Raw genomic sequence first — 21,217 nt, forward strand, 5'->3', positions numbered from 1 at the left:
ATATATTTTTCTCTATATTATCATTTTATTTCTTTTTCTGTTGTCTTGCTATTTCTTTTTCTGAATCAATGCAAATGTAGTAAGAAATGATGATCATACATCTATGTGATGATATTAAGAATTACTGATTGCATATGTAGAATGGAATGATTTCTAAATGTTGTTAGTTAATTTTTTTTAATTAATAAAAAAAAGCAGGTATAGTTATACTAATACCAGATAAAATAGACTTTAAAAGCAAAGATATCATAAGAAACAATGACGAACACTACATATTAATAAAAGGGACAATTCACCAAGAAGAAATAACAATCAGAAATGTTTGTGCACCCAATCAAGGAGGTGTAAAGTACACAAGGCAAACATTGGCAAAACTGAAGGGAGCTATAGTCATTTCAACATTAGCAGTGAGAGACTTCAATACCCCAATTTCTTCTATAGATAGAATGACCAGACAGAGGATCAATAAGGAAATAGAGAACCTAAACAATGTGATAAATGAATTAGACCTATCAGACATATATAGATCATTGTACCCTAAAACCACCAGGATATATATTTTTCTCAACTGCTAATGGAACACTCTCCAGGATGGATCATATACTGTGGCACAAAACAGGTCTTAATCATTTTTAAAAGATTGAAATTATTCAAAACACTTCTCTGACCATAATGGAATGAAGCTAGAAATCAATAACCACCAAAGAACCAGAACTTTCACAAATATATGGAGGTTAAACAATAAACCCTTAAACAATCAGTGAGTCAAAGAAGAAATTGCTATATAAGTCATTAAATATCTAGAGATGAATGAAAATAAGAATACAACCTATCAAAACCTATGGGATGCAGAGAAGGGAGTGACAAGAGGGAAACCTATAGCTTTAAATGCCTACATTAAAAAGGAAGAAAGAGCTAAAACCAAAGACCTAAGTGAAGAACTGAAGAAACCAGAGAAAAACTAACCTAAAGTTAGTTAACAAGCTAACCCTAAAGCAAGCAGAAAAAAAGAAATAACAAAGATTAAAATAGAAATAAATGAATTGAACAATAACCACAACAACAAAACAATACAGCAAATCAATAAAACCAAAAACTGTTTTTTTTGAAAAGATCAAAAAGATTGGCAAACCCTTAGTGAGACTGATAAAGTCAATAAGAGAGAAGATGCAAGTAAACAAAATCAGAAATGAGGGGGCGTCATTACTATGGACCCCAAAGAAATAAACCAAATCACAAGAGGATACTATGAACAACTATACACCAACAAACTAGACTACTTAGATGAAATGGACTATTTCCTTGAAACACACGAAGACCTGTACTGATTTGGGAAAAAATAGAAGACCTCAACAAACCAATTACAAAAAAAAAGAGATTCAACCAGTCATCAATAACCTTCCCTCAAAGAAAAGCCCAGAACAGATAGCGTCACAGGAGAATTCTACCAAACATTCCAAAAAGAACTAATACCATTCCTGCTCAAACTTCCAAGAAGCTGAAGAAAAAGGAACTGTACCTAACTCATTCTATGACACTAAAATCATTCTAATACCAAAAACTGATAAAAACACCACAAGAAAGGAAAATCACAGGTCAATCTCCTTAATGAATATAGATGCAAGAATTCTCAATAAATACTTGCAAATCTGTTCCAATGGCACATTAAAATAATCATACACCATGACCAAGTGGGGTTTATTCCAGGTGTGCAAGTGTGGTTAAACACGAGAAAATCAAGCAATGTAATACAACACATTAACAAACTGAAAGGGAAAAATCACATGATCATCTTGATCTACGCTGAAAAGGCATTTGACAAATATTCAGCATCCTTTCCTGATAAAGACACTTAAAGGTAGCATTCCCTAGAGAAACAGAACCAAAGGTAGAGTTCCCTAGAGAAACAGAACCAACAGAAGATCTCTGTAAATATGAGATTTATAAAGGTGCCTCATGCAACAGTGGCAAAGAAAGAGTCCAAAATCTGTAGGGCAGGCTGTGAAGGTGGCACCTCCAATGAAGGGTCTGAACAAACTTCACAAGAGAGGCTTGCTGTAAAGAAGCAGTGAAAAAGTCTCTTCTTCCTTCAAAATCTTCAACTGAGTGAATTATCTCATTGTGTAGGACACGCCTTAGTTAATGGCAGATGTAATCAGCCACAGATGCAATCAACTGACTGATGATTTAATATACCAGCTTTCCTATTTATCAACCAGCCACAAAATATTCTTGCAGCAATGGTCAGGCCAGTGCTTGCCTGACCAGACAACTGGGCATCATTACTTGGCCAAGTTAACACCAAAAATTAGCCATCACAGTAGGAATTGAAGGCAAGTCCTCAATATGATAAAGGGCATTTATAAAAAACCCACAGTCAAAATCATACTCAACAGAGGAATTAGGCAAGAAAAAGAAATAAAAAGCCTCCAGGTACGAAAAAGAAGAAGTAAAACTCTCATTATTTGCAGATGACATGAACCCATATTTGGAAAATCCCAGAAATCTGTGACAAAGGTAATTGAGCTAATAAACAAATTCAGCAAAATGGTGTATACAAGATGAATGTGCAAAATTCAGTAGTCTTCCTTTACACCTAACCAAGGAAGCATTTAAGAAAAAATTTCAATTCACAATAGCAACTAAAAGAATCAAGTATCTAGGACTGAACTTAACCAAGGATGTAAAGGACCTGTACACAGAAAAATACAAAACATTACCAAAAGAAATAAAGGAGAGCTAAATAGGTGGAAAGGCATTCCATGTTCATGGATAGGAAGGCTAAATATCACTAAAATGTCAATTCTATCCAAATTGATCCACAAGATTCAATGCAAAACTAATACAAATTTTAAGAACCTACTTTGCAGACTTGGAAAAGACAGTTATCCAATTTACTTGGAAGGGGAATGTTTTAGTTTGCTAGCTGCCGGAATGCAATATACCAGAAATGGAATGGATTTTAAAAAGGAGAATTTAATGAGTTGCAAGTTTACAGTTCTAAGGCCGAGAAAATGTCCCAATTAAAACAAGTCTATAGAAATATCCAATCAAAGGCATCCAGGGAAAAGATACCTTGGTTCAAGAAGGCCGATGAAATTCAGGGTCTCTCTCTCAAGTGAGACGGCACATGGCGAACACAGTCAGGGGTTCTCTCTCGGCTGGAAGGGCACATGGTGAATACGGCGTCATCTGCTAGCTTTCTCTCCTGGCTTCCTGTTTTCATGAAGCTCCCCAGGAGGCGTTTTCCTTCTTCATCTCCAAAGGTTGTTGGCTTGTGGACTCTCTGCATCTCATGGCTTCATCGTTCTGCTCTCTCTGAATCTCTCATTCTCCAAAATGTTTCCTTTTTTATAGGACTTCAGAAACTAATCAAGACCCACTCAAATGGGTGGAGACATGTGATCCCCTAATCCAGTTAACAACCATTCTTAACTAAATCACATCAGCCAGGGAGATGATCTCATTACAGTTTCAAACATACAGTATTGAATAGAGATTATTCTACCTTTACGAAATGGGATTTATATTAAAACATGGCTTTTCTTAGGGGGCATACTTCCTTTCAAACCAGCACAGGGAAAGAGCCTCAAATAACCAAAAACATCATATAAAATAAGAACTAAATGGGAGGACTTACACTTCCTCACTTTAAAGCTTATTATAAAGCCCCAGTTGTCAAAACATCATGGTATTGGCAGATATATTGGTAGATATATTGATCAATGGAATCTAATTGAGAGTTTGGTGATAGACTCTCAGCTCTATGGTCAATTGATTTTTGACAAGTCCCCCAAATCTACTGAACTGGGACAGAATAGTCTGTTCAATAAATGGGAGAACTGAGTACTCATATCCAAAGGAATGAAAGAGGATCCCTACTTCACACCCTTTACAAAAATTAACTCAGAGTGGATCAAAGTCCTAAATATAAAAACCAGCACCATAAAACACCCAGAAGAAAAATAGAAAAACATCTTCAAGACCTAGTGATAGGAAATAGCTTCTTAGATCTTACACCCAAAGAACAAGCAACAAAAGAAAAGATGGATAAATGGGAACTTATTTAAGACTGAATATTTCTGTACTTCAAAGGACTTTGTCAAAAGATGAGGAAGCAGGCAATTCAATTGGAGAGAATATTTAGAAACTGTAAGTTCCAGTTTGCTAGCTGCCAGAATTTAATATACCAGAAATGGAAAATCTTTGTAAAAAGAACTTAATAAGTTGCTAGTTTACAGTTCTAAGGCTGAGAAAATGTCACAATTAAAGCAAGTCTATAAAAATGTCCAAATTAAGGCACCAGCAAGAGGTTGCCTTCACTCAAGAAAAGCCATTGAAGTTCAGGGTTTCTCTCTCAAACGGAAAGGCACATGGTGAACATGGCGATGTCTGCTGGCTTTCTCTCCAGGCTACTTGTTTCATGAAGCTCCCCCAGGGGTGTTTACCTTCTTTATCTCAAAGTCTCTGGGTGCACCACCCTGTTGTGGCTCTGCTCTCCTGGAATCTCAAGTCTTTTCCAAAATGTTTCCTCTTTTAAAGGATTCCAGTAAACTAATCAAGACCCACCTGGAATGGGTGGAGTCACATCCTCCTCTAAACCAAGGTTACTATCCACAATTGGGCGAATCACATCTCTGTGGCAATAATCTAACCAAGTTTCCAGCCTACAGTACTGAATAGGGATTAAAAGAACCTGCCTCCACAAAATTGAATTAGGATTAGAACATGGTTTTTCTAGGGCACATAATCCTTTCAATCCAGCACACCATATATATGATAAATGTTTGATATCCAGTATATATAATGAAATCCTACAACTGAACAACAAAAGGACAAACAAACCAATTATAAAATGGGCAAAATATATTATATTAGTCAAGGGTCTCTAGGGAAACAGAACCAAAAAAAAAAAAAAGCAGAAATTTTAGGTTGTATATATGTTACTAGAATACCTTTTTTTTGCTTAATGCAGATAATAATAAGTATGTGAGAGAGGAAGAACCACCAACAAGATGGTATCAGGTAAAAAAGATGTGTTATTTCAGGAAATAGTGAGCTTTAAAAAACAGAGTTATGCTTGAATAGTACAGAGTAGAATCTGGTCTCAGGCAGGATATCTAGCCTGAGGAAGTGAAGCATAGGAGGAGGTGAGGATGGGTGCTGATGTAGAGGAATAGAGAGGTTCTGGGGTCAGAACGGAATGACTTCCAGGTCCTGACTAGCCCCACAGCTCTAACTTTAAGCATCCAAATAATATGTTAACCCATTTAAAAAAAACATTTCTAAGCAGGGGAACTCTGTACTTTCTGTTCAATTTTTCGGTAAACCTAAAACTGCTCGAAAAATAATTTGTTTAAAAAACTCCAGTTTTATTAAGGTGTAATTTACATACCATAAATTCCATCCATTGTCAGTGTACAATTCAATGATTTTTCATAAATCCATAGACTTGAGCAATCATCAGTACAATCTACCAATTTTTATGTCACTTTTGAAGTAGAAACGATTTCATTTCTGAAGTATTAAAAGTATGTGGTGTCTCGTCTAAAATATAGAGCAAGTATCAGTGATGCAAAGGTGATTCACTGAAAACGTGTATAATAAACATGTGCAGACACCTGCACTATTGACACAAACCTGGAGGAAAGGGAGAGTGACTGGAAGTATAGAACAGCAGTCTCCAGGCTGGTCCTAGATGTCAAATCTTCATACCCTACTTAACAGCTGTCTGATCTTGGGCAAATTACTTAATTTCTCTGAGCCTCAGTTTGCTCATCTGTAAGATAACAGTAACTACTTCATAGGGTTATGAGGGATAAATGAGATAATAATATATGCATGGGACTCAGCATGGTCCTGAAACTTAGTAAGCACTGAAAACCTGTTAGCTATTTTTATAATCATCACTAGTTTACCCTCAAATAGTCTTTCATGAAGGCAGGCACAAAAGACCACATGCTCTGTAATTCAATTTATATGAAATTCTAGAAAAGGCAAACCTATGGTGATAGAAAGGAGATCAGTGTTTGTTAGCGGCCAGGGAGTGGATGGCAAACTGGCACGGGAATTTTTTGGGGGGTGTTCTATATTATGATTGGATGGTGTTAGTATATATTTATCAAAGTTCATAGAATTACACACAAACTTGGTGAATTTTATTTTATATAAAATGAAGCAGATCAAAATCCAAAATATCCAGTTGGATATTTCAATTTTTTCATGTCAGAGGCAAAAATCAGTTTCCAAACTGTCAAAAAATATTTGTTGGGTACCTACTATGTGTAAGGAACTGTTCTAGGTGCTGGGGATACAGCCTAGAAGAAAACAGACAGCATCCCTACCCTCATGGAGTTTACAGTTCAAGAACGAATTATATAACATATTTCGGAGTAAAAAATGTGCGGGACGCTATGAGGAGCGCAAATGCGGTGCATAGGAGAGGAGAGGGTCTCCCAGCTCTATAATATCTGTACCGCGTGTTTTCCTTTATTGCTTACACATCTACAGAAAGCAAACATCGCGTGCCTGTATCTGAACACGATGCTCTCGATTGGAAGCATCCCGATGCTCACGATTCAGTGTCTGGGCAGGTGGCTTGACAGAGCGGCCTCTCTCCGCGACGGGCGACGGTGACCCAAGCCGATACTCTCGCCTCACCATCAGCGAGATGCGGTGCCCACCTGGCGAAGGAAGAAGACTGGCACCAGGCCGAGGACAAGGTGGATGCTTCCATGGGCCCTAGGAGCGCACCAGCCCTAGGAAAGCACAGGCGCAGGGTACCTTGCCAAACCGTCGGGCCAGGAGCGCTAGAAGGCTGCCGCAAGGTGACTCCACCCCCAGAGTGACTCCGCCCCCGAGGCGCGTGTGGAGGTGCGGATTGGTTGTGCCTTTGGGAGCCGCGTCGGGCGGAGCTTGCAGTAGGGCTGACAGCCCCGCGCCCCTTGGGAAATGGATGCCCTGCCTGTCCCCGAGCACTGGGGCGGGGAAACGGCCCGAGTAGCTGCGCGCCCGCCCCGCCCGGAATCCGGCGGGAGCGCGGGGCCGCCCCCTTCTTCCTTCTCTTGTGCTGAGGCTGTGCCCGGAGCCGAGAATTGGAGTGTGCACTCACCTCCCTGCTTGGCTTTTGGGCGAACTGCAGCCGAGGGAGGAACATGGCGCTCGTAGGCAACGCCGCGGAGCTGGAAGCGGATGAGGTACTGACCCTCAGGGAGGGCGGGCCGGGGTCCTGGGAGGGATGAGCGAGCAGAGCAGGGACTGCCGAGATCCCGCCCCTTTGGTCCCCAGCCTGAGAAAGGGCAGGGCCGGCGGTAGAGGGGGAGGCTGTGTCCCCGAGCGAGCGAGGTGGGGTGGGAGGCTCTGCGGCACGCCGAGGGGTCTTGGGGATGAAGGACCCCCGCCCGGGTGGAGGGATGCAAGCGCGGGGGACCTGAGGACCCGCAGCAATCTGATGAACCTAAAGTTTGACCCTAAAGTGCTGACATTGAAACTCTGGGGCGTTGTGGGATCGTCTCTCGACCTGGGAATCTCACCTTCTATGGAAGTTTCCTGGTGACAGAACCGAAAGGCTACAGATCGATGCGTGGAGGGGATAACCGGAGAAAGGAGCCGGAGCTGGGGGAGGAATCTGGCCTAGGGCAGGGCAGGGCAGGGCCGGGGGAGCTGGGGCTAGAGGGCAGGAACTACAGCCGGGGAATGGTGCTTCCCCTCGCGCCACGGGGTCCCGGCCACTTCTCCAAGCAGGTCCCGAGAGTCGGTGGTGGCCGGCTGGAAGGCTTTTTGCGAACCGACTTTGGCTTTCTCAGGTTTCAACTGTATCTAAGTAACTAGCCACTTCCTCCTGTGGCGGCGCGCCCTGGTCTGCACCCTCGGGCCCGGGCGCCCGACCTGTTGATTTATTGGCTGTTCCTTTCAGCACTTGGCGGCTTCGGAGTGCGCGCTCCTGCGCTTGAAGTTGAAGCAGCTGCTGCTGCTGCCATTTTACCTGACTTGAATTGTACAAGTCGCTGCCTGAGGAGGCTTGGTTTCAAGTGATGCAGCACTGGATGATCTGGACGAGGCGGGCTAAGATTTCTGCCCATCTCTTTAATGTCAGGAAACTCCTAACGACGAATATTATGCTTTAAATGTAGGCCTTCAAATAAAAAAACAAACAAGTACATCGGCAGTTAGGAAGGCAAGTCTGTCTCTTGCATCGAGGGCTCCAGGGACCTCAGACCAGTGAATTAGAACTTGTTCAGTTGCATCTATTTATTGTTGAAACTTAAAAATTACCCATAAAGGCACATGATGGAATAACATTTGCTTCTCTTCTCCGGTGACAATCTTGTATATATATCTTTAGACTATCTTTTTGGGTGTGACCTAGGGCCAGCCATCCTCCCTCCTGCCTTAGTTCTCTGTAAAGAAAGTAGTAACACTTTCACAGTGCTTTGACTATACATTCTCATCTTTCCTGAGGAGTGTTTTTTGCTCCCCTGTTGTGAATTGAATTATTGAATTAACTATCCATGTACCTGACATTCAGGGGTCTCTAGTGTGGTTTCCATCTGATGTTCCAATCTTGCCCCCAACCCTCACCCGGCAGCTGCTTCTGTATGTATAACCATTTACTTTAACAAGTATTATTATTTCCATATTACAAATGAGGAAATGAAACTGAGAGTAGTAAGTGTGGAGTGAATTGTCTTTCTCTGAGTTCCCTCAGGTTGTGGCTGAAATTTCTTTCACTTGTGAATCTGCCTTGGTTTTCAACTTCACTGGATTTTAGTTTAACTTTATTTTTATGTTTACAAACAAACCTCCCTCCTTCTCCAATCACCTCCCCTCCAATTTGCTACCTCTGTTAATTTATTTCCAGCCATCCCTTATAAGTGGTATTGTGCAGTTTTTGATATTAGAGCAGATGGGATCCAGTCCAGGCTAGGGTGGAAATAGAGCCTGGAGGATGCGAGCGCAGGGGACTCAGGGCATTGGGGTGGGGAGCGGCCCAGGGTCTGAAAGGTTGGCTTGGATCACAAGGTGCAGTGTCTGAAATGTGTTGGGACCTCTCTCCGAAGAAACGGGGAAGCTGGAAAGTTTTTAACTAGGCAAGTGTGGTAAGATCTGTTTGTTTTAGGGAGATAAATCTGGTGGAGTTGGTGGAGTCAGATTGTGGTGGAGGGTAGTGAGAAGGGCAAGAGGTAGACAACTGTTGCAACAGTTAATGTGGGAGGTCATAGGACAGAAGTAGAGCAGAGGCTGTGGGATTGGAGGGAAGAGACCTGATTTAAGGGAACTTTGTGAGAACAGGAAAGAGGACTTGCCTTGGGGAGTGGTCCCCAGTTTGAGGGTCAGCGGTAATAATTCAGTGATAATCCTGTGTTCCTTGTGGGGCTGGGTGTGGTGCTGTTACCCAGGGCAGAGAAGTAGGGTGGGGCAGGGAGACAAGGAGAAATAGCATCGAGTATTTTCTTATTGAGGGAGCCTAGACCATTTGTTTTGAGTAATATGGCTTTGGGCAAGGTTAAGAGAAGGTGTTTTCAGATTGGTAATGCAGGGTTGTGCATTTTACGATCAGCTTCAATTTACCATCAGCCTCAACTCCAACTCAGGTTAACCACAGGCAGTTTTCCCAGTATCTTGAATCTCTTGAAACCCCATCTATTCTATAAATGTTTCTTCCTCAGTGAAACTGTCCCTCATTTTCCCTTCCCTTCCCTCTGCACCAGGGTTCCTGCTTCTTTTCAAATCTAGTAAGGCAGTTGTGCTTCTCTAAGCAGGTATCACTTATTCTTGTATTAGCTATTTGCCTTCTCATCTTAGTGCCCTTCTTATGGGTGCTGCTACTAATCATCCACAGCATGAATCGACTGTGAATTCGGTGATCCCTGGTTTCCATTTAGCCCATCTGTTGACAGACCCCTGCTTCCCAATCTTGAGTGTTTCACTAGCTATCTCAGGTGGAATCTCAATAAATTACTGTGTGCTCACTTCCCAGAAAATGAGGCATGTGAGGCTTTCTGGGGAGGGTCTTTTTTTGTCCAGCCTGCCCTTACTCACCAGCCTCTTCTGCTCCTCTGCCCTGTGCTTGGTGGCTCTGGGCCTCCTGCCAATGCTCCCCCTGCACCTAGGCCTACCTGGTTAGGCCATCACCCTTCTCTGAAGGGCTCCTGAAGTACCAGATGCCTGGAGTTCCTAGTACCATTATGCAACTTAACCTCTTAATTTGAAGACTGTAAGAGTGTAATAAATGCTTTTTATTGTGATCCGTGAACATGTCTCCTTAGTGTTACTGATATAAATGCTGGCATATATGTAGGGCCTGCATATTTAAAACTATTTTAGTGAAACGATACATTACATTTGTTGACCCTGATTTGCACTCATAAGTGAGAAGAAAAATTCAATCTAGTTTAATATATTGGATATTGTGCAAGGTGTTGGAGAGGTAAGCGCAGTACTCCTGTTGGTTATGATCTGGTAGGTATGGGGCAGGTATGTAGGCAAATAGACACAATAGTCTATGCTGAGAACCATAGAGGAGGGGTGCAGGGTACTTTGGGAGCACAGAGGAGGATGCCTCATCCACGGCCATGGGTGGTCAGGGAGCCTTTTTGGAAGAGACTGTTCTTTTGAGTCTTGCAGAATGAGTAGGGGTCAGCAGAAGGGGATGGGGACGAGGGGAGCTCTTGAAGCGTGTCCCTTGGCAAGGGAATAGCAGGCATAGGACATGCCCGTGTGGGAGAGCTGGTGCCCTCGGAGGCTGCAGTGGTGGGAAAGGAGGCAAAAAGGGTAGGAAGACCAGTGCAGAGGCATTCATGCCAAGCTATGGGGAGCATGGTGTGCATTTAGGGTTTTAAACTGAAAAGTGCTGTGGTGAAATTAGCATTCTTGGTGGCCCTCTGTGGCAGTGTGTGGAGGCTGGGCGGTGGGAGGGTTGACTGGAGAGAGTAAAGACTGAAAGTGGGGAGTCAGGCAGTTTTCTGGTGTTTTGTTTTGTTTGTTGAATGAATGGTACAGCCCACCAAAGGCCTATTATATGCAAGCTCTTAGCTAAGCACTCAGGGATGTGTAAAACATTATTTTGACTCCTTGGGCAGCCAGGCAGGAAGGTGTACCCAAGCAGACAACTCTAACCTCAAGTGTAGGGGACAGCCCAGAGTGTAAGTGGTCTTGGTGTTCTCAGGAGGAAAAGAGGGCTTTCAGGGGGCCGTCAGCAGGACATCACAGTCAGGGGACCCTAGCCTGGGAGTCAGCTGATCATGTCTTCACTGAAGAGTGGTGTTTGGAGCAAGTCCATAACCCTTCTGGGCTTTAGCTTCCCCGTAGGTATCATGAAGAAATTGAAATTGATGATCTATCTGTAACATTTCCTCTCAGCTTTGACATCTGTGATCTAGAAGGAGGCATCTGATCTGGACTTTGAGGGTAGAATTTCAGCAGGCAGCCATGGAGCGGATCACTCCCTCACTCCCTCAGGGAGAGGGACTAGCAGGGGGGAAACATGCTCAGGGATGGGGGAAGCGTGAAAGAAGCCATTTTGGCTGGAGCAGAGGGTATGTGAAAGTCAGGCAGCTAAGGCAGGACAGCTCCGGTGTGTGTTCTGATCAGATTTTGTTAGGTTTTGAGTCTTTCACCAAGGAGTTTGGACTTGTTTTTGTTTTTGTTTTTTTTGAGACATAGGCACTCTCCTCTATGTTTGGAGAATTATGTTTTTCCTTTTCTCATCTTTTTTTTAATAATGGAAGCAATAATGACCCAATTTCCTTGGTTCTGCTTTCTCCCTTCCAATCCTATTTTCAAAGAGCAGCTTTAAAGGGTGCGGGGGACAGACAAGGTCAGACATATTGAGTAATTCTGTATTTCATCATTCTGAAATACAGAACCAACTTGACCCACAACTCTCGTGTGGACAGTGGGACTGGTCACAGATTGCCTGAGGGTGAGCTCAGCCCTGCTTCTCTCTCTCCTGCTGCCCTAGACCACTTTGTTCTGGAGTTCTGGTCTCTTTCAACGTGTGAGTCACAGTCCTTCCACTCAGAAATAAACGGGAAAGTCCTCATATTCTCACATCTTGGTTTTTAGGCCAAACAGGTTGCAATCTATTTGAGAGGGGGTGGAAAAGACAGGACAGAGTGGGCGAGTCCTGAAGCAAGAGGGCTGGGGCCTGAATCCAAAACCCTCTCCCAGAAGCACTCGTGTTATCACCTGTTCAAAGCCATTGATCAAGTGCCTGTTTGTCCAGCACCACCACCCGCTGCCCAGAGTTGTGCTGGGCGTCTGGGGGAGCAGCCAGCTCTGATGCACACCCTGGCCTCTGGTTGTGACCAAGGGCATGTTAGTCTCTCTCTCTCTTCATTTGTAAAATGGGGATGGTGAGGCTTACCCTGTTGGTGATGAGAATGAAATGAATTTACACTTTACAGAGCACCTGGCACATAGCGGTGCTCCTAAAACACCACTTCTTTTTCCCCTTATACTTTTACCTTAAGGTGTTGCTGCCACTGTTCATATTTATGTGTTTGATGAGGAATCTGCCACTAATATTTTAGTGTGTCAGAATTTTTTTTTACCTTATTCTTCTGTAGTGCGAAAACCAGGAACGAGGCCGCAGGCCTCCAGGAACGTTTTGGGAGGTTAGAACAGGCTGAGACTAAGGATCCGTAGTTTCGGGAAGCAGGTTTTATTTGCTATGGCCATAGGGCTCAGGCAGTAGCCTCTGAAAGTCTGAGCCCCGAACAAAAGGCAACCTTAGCTTTTATAGACTCTTTGACATGTTAAAGACAAGATAAATAATTGGCTGATTTAAGTTGAGAATGGCCCAGAGCTGAACCATTAAGGGAGGGGTCCCCACCCCAGAATGTCTTATCTTGCCTACTTGCAGCTTCACCAGTTCCTGAAGGCTAGGGGAGGGGGTTTCTATCCCAGGAATGTGTCTTATCTCACTTACCTGCTGTTTTACCCATTCCTGAAGGTCAGGAGAGGGGGTTTGAGGCTTTTCCACAGAGAGCACAGCTGAACCAGAAAGAGGGGAAGGCCTGCCTGCTACACTTGCAGGTCAATTGAGAAGAAAATTCTGCTGGAGTATGCATGTTAGAGAATGGAAGTGATTGGCTCAAGGTCACTCTACTTGTTAAGGCAAAGAATCAGGGTTAGAAGCCAAGTGGCTTCACTTCTAATTCTCTGCCCTTCCCCCTGGGTCTCAGGGCAGAATCCAGAACAGCAACCCCCCCAACCCCCTTGCTATTTTTTGTAAATGAAGTTTTATTGGAGTACAACCATTTGTTTAAGCATTGCCTGTGGCTGCTTACATACTATAAGGATAGAATTGAGTAGTTTAGGCTACTCACAAAGCATAAAGCCTTTTAAAGAAAAAGTTTGCAGACCCCTGTATAAGGTGATTTCTCAGGCTGGATGTATATTTGCTTTAAAATTAAATTTATTTCCTTAATACTCGCATAGACATAAAAAACTAAGAAAAAATGCAAATCTGTTTGACACATCCCAAGAAATGATGTGGAGCAACTTCTGGAATCAGATGGTCATGGTTTGAATCCCCACTCATCCATGCTTAAATTGTGTAACCTTGAATAAATTACTGAATCTCCCTACATCTCAGTGTCTTCATCTGTAAAACTGAGATAGTAGAACCTACTTCCTAGGGTTATTATAAAGATTAAAGGTCTATAAAGTGGGACCCAAACTTGGCCCTTGGCAGGACTGTTATTAAGGCTGCACTGTCTGGCTCTTTGACAGTGTTTTCCCAGCCCTGTAAGGAACTGCCATTGTGTAGAGCTGACTGTGGGGGGTGTGCAGGATTTCCTTTGGCTAGATTCAATTACCTCTCAGGTTACCCATGACTCCAGCTGGGTAAATTCTGCAAGTTTACAGTCCCTTCTTTCCCTGTGGGGGAGAGGGAAAAATACCGCAAAAGGGAGTGGTAAATATCTTTTCAAAAGGCCACCTGTTCTAGCTCCATCTAAAACTGAACCACACTAATATTTGTCAGCAAAGGAGGTGGCATTGTCAATAATATTTTGAAAATGGCACTTCCCCACCAACTTATACATGTGTTTTGTAATGTCTGTTTTTCCCAAACCTTTTGGTATGTAGTCCCCACTTCCTACCAGTGAAAATTGTAACACTGTTATGGATTTTGCATCTAGCACCTAAACATTGGAAGAAAACTATGACCTGTAAACCTATTTGTTCATTGTTACTTATAAGATGTTAAAAGTTAAAGGCAGTGGGGTGGGCCATGGTAGCTCAGCAGGCAGAGCTCTTGCCTGCCATGCCAGAGACCCGGATTCAATTCCCTGTGCCTGCCCACCTTCCCCCCCCCAAAAAAGTTAAAGGAGGTGGCACTTGGCACTGTATGTGAACCTCTGGGTCCTGGAAGGGGACTCTTGAGTTCCTGCTCTGCCCCAAAGTAGCGTGCTGAGCTAGACTGCCTGCTCTAAAGTACGTGTGTTCTCATTTTGCTGCTTAAAATGTGTCCATGGCTTTTCATTGCCTTCAAGTTAAAATGCAAACACCTTGGTAAGGCATATAAGGCCTCTAGTTCAGTGGTTCTCACACTTGTGAGATAAGAATCTCTCCACCGGATTCTCTTAGTGAGATGAGTGCATAAGAATCACTGGCTAGGGAGGTGGGACTCGTCGGCAGCACATTCTGGTGCCTACCCCCAGCAATCCTTATTCAGTAGGTCTGGGGTGTGTCCCAGGATCTTGCATTTCTAACACAGATTGTCCCAGGATCTTGCATTTCTAACACAGATTTTGACTATCAACCATTTTGAAGGGCTAGTGGCTCCCTTTTCCTTCACCATCTCCCAAAAAGTCAGTCCTTTCTCTTCTCTCAGCTCTTTTTTTATATGCTGTTCCCTCATCTGGCCAATTCCTTTTCTATCATTTAAGGCCTTCCTGGTGTACCATTCCTCCTGGAAGCTTTTTCAGATGTTACCTTCTTCCCTAACCTATCTGCTCAATAGCTGTATATTTAGCATTTTTGGTTGCCTCCAAGAGGATATATTCCCCTTTTGGCATATGTGCCAGTTTGAAACTGTAGTGTGTCACAGAAAAGCCATGTTTTTGAACCCTCCTTCGATATTGGTGAGTGGGGTCTTTTTGTTTCCATAGAGGTGTGACCCACCCAGTTGTGGGTGGGACCTTTTGATTAGGCAGTTTCCATAGAAATGTAACTCCACTCATTCAATGTGGGGTCGCTTGCTGTAGTCCTTTAAGAGGGGACCATTTTGGTAAAAGGTTTTGCGCCCACACAGGCTGAAAATGCCCCCAGGGAAGTCCTTTGAAATGAGAAGCCTGGAGACAAAGCTAGCAGATGTCGCAGTGTGCTGTTCAAGTCAGAACTTTAGGTCTGTATGTCTTAGTAGATTAGATTTGGGCATTTTAAAGAACAAGAGACTTGGAACACACTTGAATGAACTCTTGTCTCTTTGTTAAAAACTGCAAAACATTCCATTTCAGTTGTGGCAGTTTCATTTTCATTTTCGTTTTTTTTTCCTGGAGCAAACATAGGGGTTTGGGGAAAGATTTAAAGCATCAGTACTCAACTAAAAAGCCTCCTCCATGCCTCATCCTTGATTTCCCCTTTTTGTTCCTGTCAACTTCCCTTTCCTCTGCCACCCCATCTTGGTCATTTAGAGTCTACCTTTAAAACTTGCTTCCATACCAGCTCCTGTCTCCGTCTCCTCTGCTACCTCCAGTCTTCTCATGCTTGAACTTCTGGAGAACATCCTAGCTCGTCTTCTTTCTTTGTCTCTGCAAGCCGTTCACCACTTTGCAGCCAACTGTACTCTTTTACAAGCATTAATCACAGTTTACTGCCTTGCTTAAAACTTTTTAATGGCTTTCAGTAACATTTAGAATAAAACTCAAGCTCTTACCTGTGGCCTATGTCGTAGGGCTTTGACTTCCTCCTTCTGCTCATCTCCTGCCCTCCTCCCCCTCATTGCCTTTACCTTTGCCTTTTCATTAGATCTCTGTGCTCTTGCACAGGTGGTTCCCCTGTCCTAGAACACTTCACCAGTTCTTCCAGTGACCAACTCCTTCTCAACTTTCCATTCTCACCTTAAAGGACAGGTACACCGTCCTCGGGTCCCATCTTCACAGCGCCGGGTTCTCTTTTCTCAATTATGCATTCTGCCGATTTCCTCATAGATATTATCGCAATTTGTATTGTTTATTTTCTTCTCTGTCCTCTGCCCCTCTCTGTCAGGTTTCAGTGCAGGAAACAGAACCACTCTAGGGAATTTAAGTGAGAAGAGTTAAGAAGGGAATCAGGCACTTTCAGGATGCTTAGAGGGGCTCAAGGAGTGCTTCTAGTTGGCCCCTGGACAACATCGTCCAGAACAGACCGTCTAGGGGAGCTCCTCGCACTCAGTGGCAGACTCGAGCTAAGAGTCAAGAAGCTTCTGAGGCATCTACCTTTTATATGCAAGAAGCTGGAGAATGGATGCTGAAACACTGCTGTTGAACTGTTGAAAAGGTAAAAAAGAAACAGGAAAATGGTCTCAGCCTAGTTTGATAGCAGAAAAAGTAAAAAAGGAACAGGAAAATGGTCTCAGCCTTTGGAATCTCACATCTAGCACAGGTATACTTTAATGGGAGGGTGGGGAATGGGAGTCGCTCCCGGGGTCAGTTCACTTCTGCCCCAGGCCCCAAGCTGAAAGGCGTTCAGGAGCTCCTCTCTCTCTTGATTTTACTGACGCCCCTTAAGTTTCTGGTAAAACTGACCAAAACTCTGTTACCACTGAGCTGGACACCAGAGCTTTCTTAATTTTACCTGTTCTTTCTTTTCTCATTGGCTGCGTATCTTTGCCAGTTTTCACTATAGTTAGCTTTCTCTTAGTTAAAAATAAATGACTTAAAGAGACTGGGTTTTAGAGGCCTGCACTATTACTTTGATACAAATGCTAATGGTCCTTTAGGCTCTCCACTGAGCGTTCAGAGCAGTGAGTAAACAGATAAACTGAGACTTGGTAAAGCCGGTCAGCTTTAGAAGGAACCTCTAACTAGGCAGATCCTTAGTATTCCCATTTTAATAAAGTCCACTTCGGATTGTTTTTCGGTGTAAATCAGTTGCTACTGTCCTCGATTTTCATAGAGGAATTGGAGAAAAAAAGCAAGTCTGATTGCTGATGTTTTAATATACCTCAATCTTGTAAGATTCTTTGGTAAAACAGAAATCTCATAAGTGTGCTGGTTTGAAAGGATGCATGTACCCTAGAAAAGCCATATTTTAATCCTATTCCATTTTGTAAAGGTAGCCATTTCTTCTAATCCCTATTTAGTACTGTATGTTTGAAACTTTAATTAGATTATCTCCTTGGAGAAGTGACTCAATCAAGAGTGGTTGTTAAACTGGATTAGGTGAAGACATGTCGCCACTCATTCCAGGTGGGTCTTGATTAGTTTACTGCAATCCTATAAAAGAGGAAACATTTTGGAGAAAGGGAGCGATTTGGAGAGCAGAACACTGCAGAACAATTTAGCCACAAGAGGCAGAGTCCACCAGCCAGCAACCTTTGAAAATGAAGAAAGAAAACGCCTTCCGGGGAGCTTCATGAAATAGAAAGCCAGGAGAGAAAGCAGGCAGATGACCGTGTTCACCATGTGCCCTTCCAGCTGAGAGAGAAACCCTGAACTTCATTGACTCTCTTGAATCAAGGTATCTTTCCCTGGATGCCTCAGATTGGATATTTCTATAGTCGTGTTTTAATTGGGACATTTCCATGGCCTAAAAACTGTTAACTTACAATTTATTAAATTCTCCTTTAAAGAAAAAGCTGTTCCATTTCTGGTGTATTGTATTCCTGCAGCTAGCAAACTAGAACAATAAGCAAGTTCTAGGTATTAGAATTTGCCCTGAAGAGGTAAATCGTGAGAAACTTATAAGTTGCCTAGGCCAGTTTTGGGGCAATTTGAACATCCAAATAATTAAGGATAGTATTGTATTATATTATATAGATCATTGAAAATAATAGGAATCCTTGAGTCCATATCAATGATAAATAAATAATTAGAGAGATAAGCAGGGGCGGGAGGGAATGGCTCTTGCTTTCAGTAGAAACTGAAGATCTTGTGGATGTGGGGTTGAGGTGTCGGAATTGGAAAATCATTTTTCAGTTATCATGGCAAATATGGATTCAGGTAGGTATTATCATAGGTGCTGAATTTAGGGACACATTGGCATGAGGAACATGCTGTTTAACTAGTTTTACCTTGTCTCACCATAGCTGTTTTGTTACAGGACAAAAATAGTAACTATGCAGTGGAGAAATCAGACAACACCTGGACAAGCTGATCAAAATTAACATCACCGGTAGGGCCAGGTGGACATCATGCCCTGGAAAGGACGCAGTGTCCCTTCTGTGGTAGTCTAACTTAAATCTAATCCCTGGGAAACATCAGAAAATACTTAAATGAGGAATGTTCTATTATAAAAGAGAGGGGACTGTGCTCTTCAAAAACGCCAGTGTCATAAAGATAAAGAAAGGCTGTGAAAATGTTCCAGGAGGCTAAAGAGACATGACAGCTTATGCAACAGCTGACCCTAGACTGGATCCTGTACTGTAGGTGAAATTGCTGTAAAGGACATTATTGGGTCTGTTGACAAAATTGGAATATGGACAGTAGTTTAAAGTAGTTAAATTTATTTATGTGGCTAACTGTACTAATACAATACACATTGATGTATTTAGAGGTAAGGGCCTACAATATATGCAATTTATTTTTTAATGGCTCAGAAAAAAATGTGTAAATATATAAATATATGTGTAGAGAGAGAGAGGGAGGGAGAGGAAGAGAAGGGAGAGCAGATTATAAAGTAACAGGGGCAAAATGTCCACAATAGTTGAATCCGGATACGGGGCACACAGGTGTTCTTTGTACTGTTCTTATTCTAGCATTTTTGTTTCTTTTAAGTTAGAAAGTACTTCCAAATAAAGTTTTTAAAAAGTTGTATAGAGACTGAAAGTAGGCACAATGTCAGAGGATAGGATTGATTGCTGTTCTCCTTTACTTGGGGTATAAAATAAATTTAGTTGAATTTTACCTTACTGTGCTCGAGTTTTTTCTCTTGTGTATTGGATCTGCTTATCTCAAAGCAATGCTTTTACGGTTTTTCGTATAAGGACACCTTCTTAAAACAGTTCACCCTTTTTTACATTAGACAAGCAATACATAAAAACATTCTTCTTGTAAAAGATTTAAATCATTCAGAAACCACACCATGATTTTTCTCTTTATTATTCCCTCCCTTTTCTTTCCCAGAGAAACCTGCATTAAGATTTTTCTTGTGATTCTAGTCTATTTCTCTCTCTCTATGCAAATCTAGTTTTTATTACTATAAATGGACACTTACACCATACACCATTCCTGGGACTAGGTTTTTTCACTTAAAAAATCTTAGAGTATTTCCACTGTTTGCTTCATTCTTTATATAATGACAGAATTGAGTAAATGTACTATAATTTATTTAGATCATTTGTGTAGCTTCTAATTTTTTCCGCAAAACATATGTACCATAGCAGATGGACTTATAGGCACATGTATGAATATTTTATAATATAGAATCTCAAAATAGTATTGCTGTATCAATGTGTGTGCATTTACATTTTTTTATAGTAAGGCTGACTTCTAAGTAGATAGTATATGTTCATTTTCCAGCATCTCTGTCAACTCTGGATATTACCATTTTTCAAAATTACTGCCAATCTATATGCAAAATAATACTATCACTTTAAGTTCACATTTCCAAGCTTATTGGCTATTTGGATTTCTTCTTTTTTGCACTGCTTCTTCACACCCATCATCCATTGTCCTTTTTGGTGGTTTATTTTTTTCTTGTTGACCTGTAAGAGTATTTATATATTCTGAGTAATAAATGTCTTAAAGATTTTCTCCTAGCCATTTGCTTGTCTTGGGAGTTTTAAATTTTTATATAGCCATTTCTTTTAACACTTTTCTTTATACCTCCTGGGTTTTATGTTTTATTTAGAAAGGTGATCCCTGTTTCAAGATTATAAGAACATGCATTTAGCTGTTGTTTTTCTTTATCTCTTTAATCTATCTAGAAATTTGAATATGACTTTAATTTCCTTTTTGTCCAAATAGATAAGCAATTTCTTAGCATCATTTATTACGTAATTCATTACTCTTCCTAAAATTTAAAATCTTAAGTGAATAATAAAATAAATTCCTTTGTATAAAGGAATCTTTGTTTGCGCTGTTATGGTATGTTGATAAAATGTATTCATTTCTTTGTCAAGTCCATAATTGACTTGGCAGGGTAAGCCCTGTGCATTTTTTTTTCTTCCACATAGCTTAAGAACTATTTTTTCAGATTCTACTGAACATTCTGTTGGAATTTTGATTGGCTGAATTCTCTTTAGTCAAAAATTCACAGGACTGTATATAAACTACGTATAACTCTAGGATGATAATCACACTTACTTTAGAGACCTGTTGTCAGTCTTTTATGAGACATTCTATAACAATGCAAAACACAATGGTGGGTGCATAGATGAGCTGAAAATATTACTATATATCCCCATAATCGTAGAGCTAATGTGTTCAGTAACAATTTAAAGCTTATTAATCTGAATAGCCTCTCCATTCATTTAAGAAATGAATGCACACACACGCACACAATTTCTGTCTACTGTAATCCTTGATGTGTAAATAAATTAATGCATTCTTGGACTCGTTTGTTTGCGTCTTTATTCCTTTCGCTGGCATTAGCATTTCGGGTGCAGCTGCCCTGTATAGGCGCTGTGTGTGCTTTTATGGTTACAGCAGTGACCCTCTTTTGTGGAACCTGCAGGGTGGAGAGAGGAAAGACATGAAACAAATAACCACATACCTAATTCTGAAGTAAATTAAGATATGTGGTTTGAAGAGAGGTTAGAGTATTCTGTAGCTGTGGTTCAGTTTGAAGTTCCTTTTGTTGAATAGCTCTGTTTGCTGAATTTACAAAATTTGTTTCTCAAAAACAGTTTTAAAAGTTCTAACAACAATTAATGTAGATCACAGATTCTGAACTTGAGATCTGTAAATTCAAATCCTGACTCTACCTCTTACATGTTTTGTGATCTTGGGCAAATTATTTAACTGCCTTTTGCCCCTGTTTCATCATTTGTAAACTGGGGATAGTACAAAGTCTCTTCAGAGGCGCATAAAGAATACTTGACACATAACAGGTGAAATAGAACTGT

The 21,217-nt window shown here is 41.7% G+C and overlaps 1 protein-coding gene across 5 annotated transcripts in view; it reads left to right on the plus strand.

Moving 5' to 3' along the window:
- Window positions 1-21,217, plus strand: part of TTC39B (tetratricopeptide repeat domain 39B) — a 310,342-nt gene that overhangs the window by 163,601 nt on the left and 125,524 nt on the right. Inside the window, exon 1 of one of the 5 annotated variants that reach the window (XM_077148144.1) lies at window positions 6,928-7,196. The exons of 3 other annotated variants lie outside the window; for them this stretch is intronic. In XM_077148144.1, the coding sequence (XP_077004259.1) occupies window positions 7,155-7,196 (42 nt within the window). In that variant the 5' untranslated portion in view covers window positions 6,928-7,154. Of the gene's footprint in view, window positions 1-6,927; window positions 7,197-18,482; window positions 18,607-21,217 lie in introns of those variants that run through there. One more of the 5 variants, XM_077148149.1, reaches the window with a different exon arrangement.

The sequence above is a fragment of the Tamandua tetradactyla genome, chromosome 2 (genome assembly GCF_023851605.1).
Source record: "Tamandua tetradactyla isolate mTamTet1 chromosome 2, mTamTet1.pri, whole genome shotgun sequence".
NCBI lineage: Eukaryota > Metazoa > Chordata > Mammalia > Pilosa > Myrmecophagidae > Tamandua > Tamandua tetradactyla.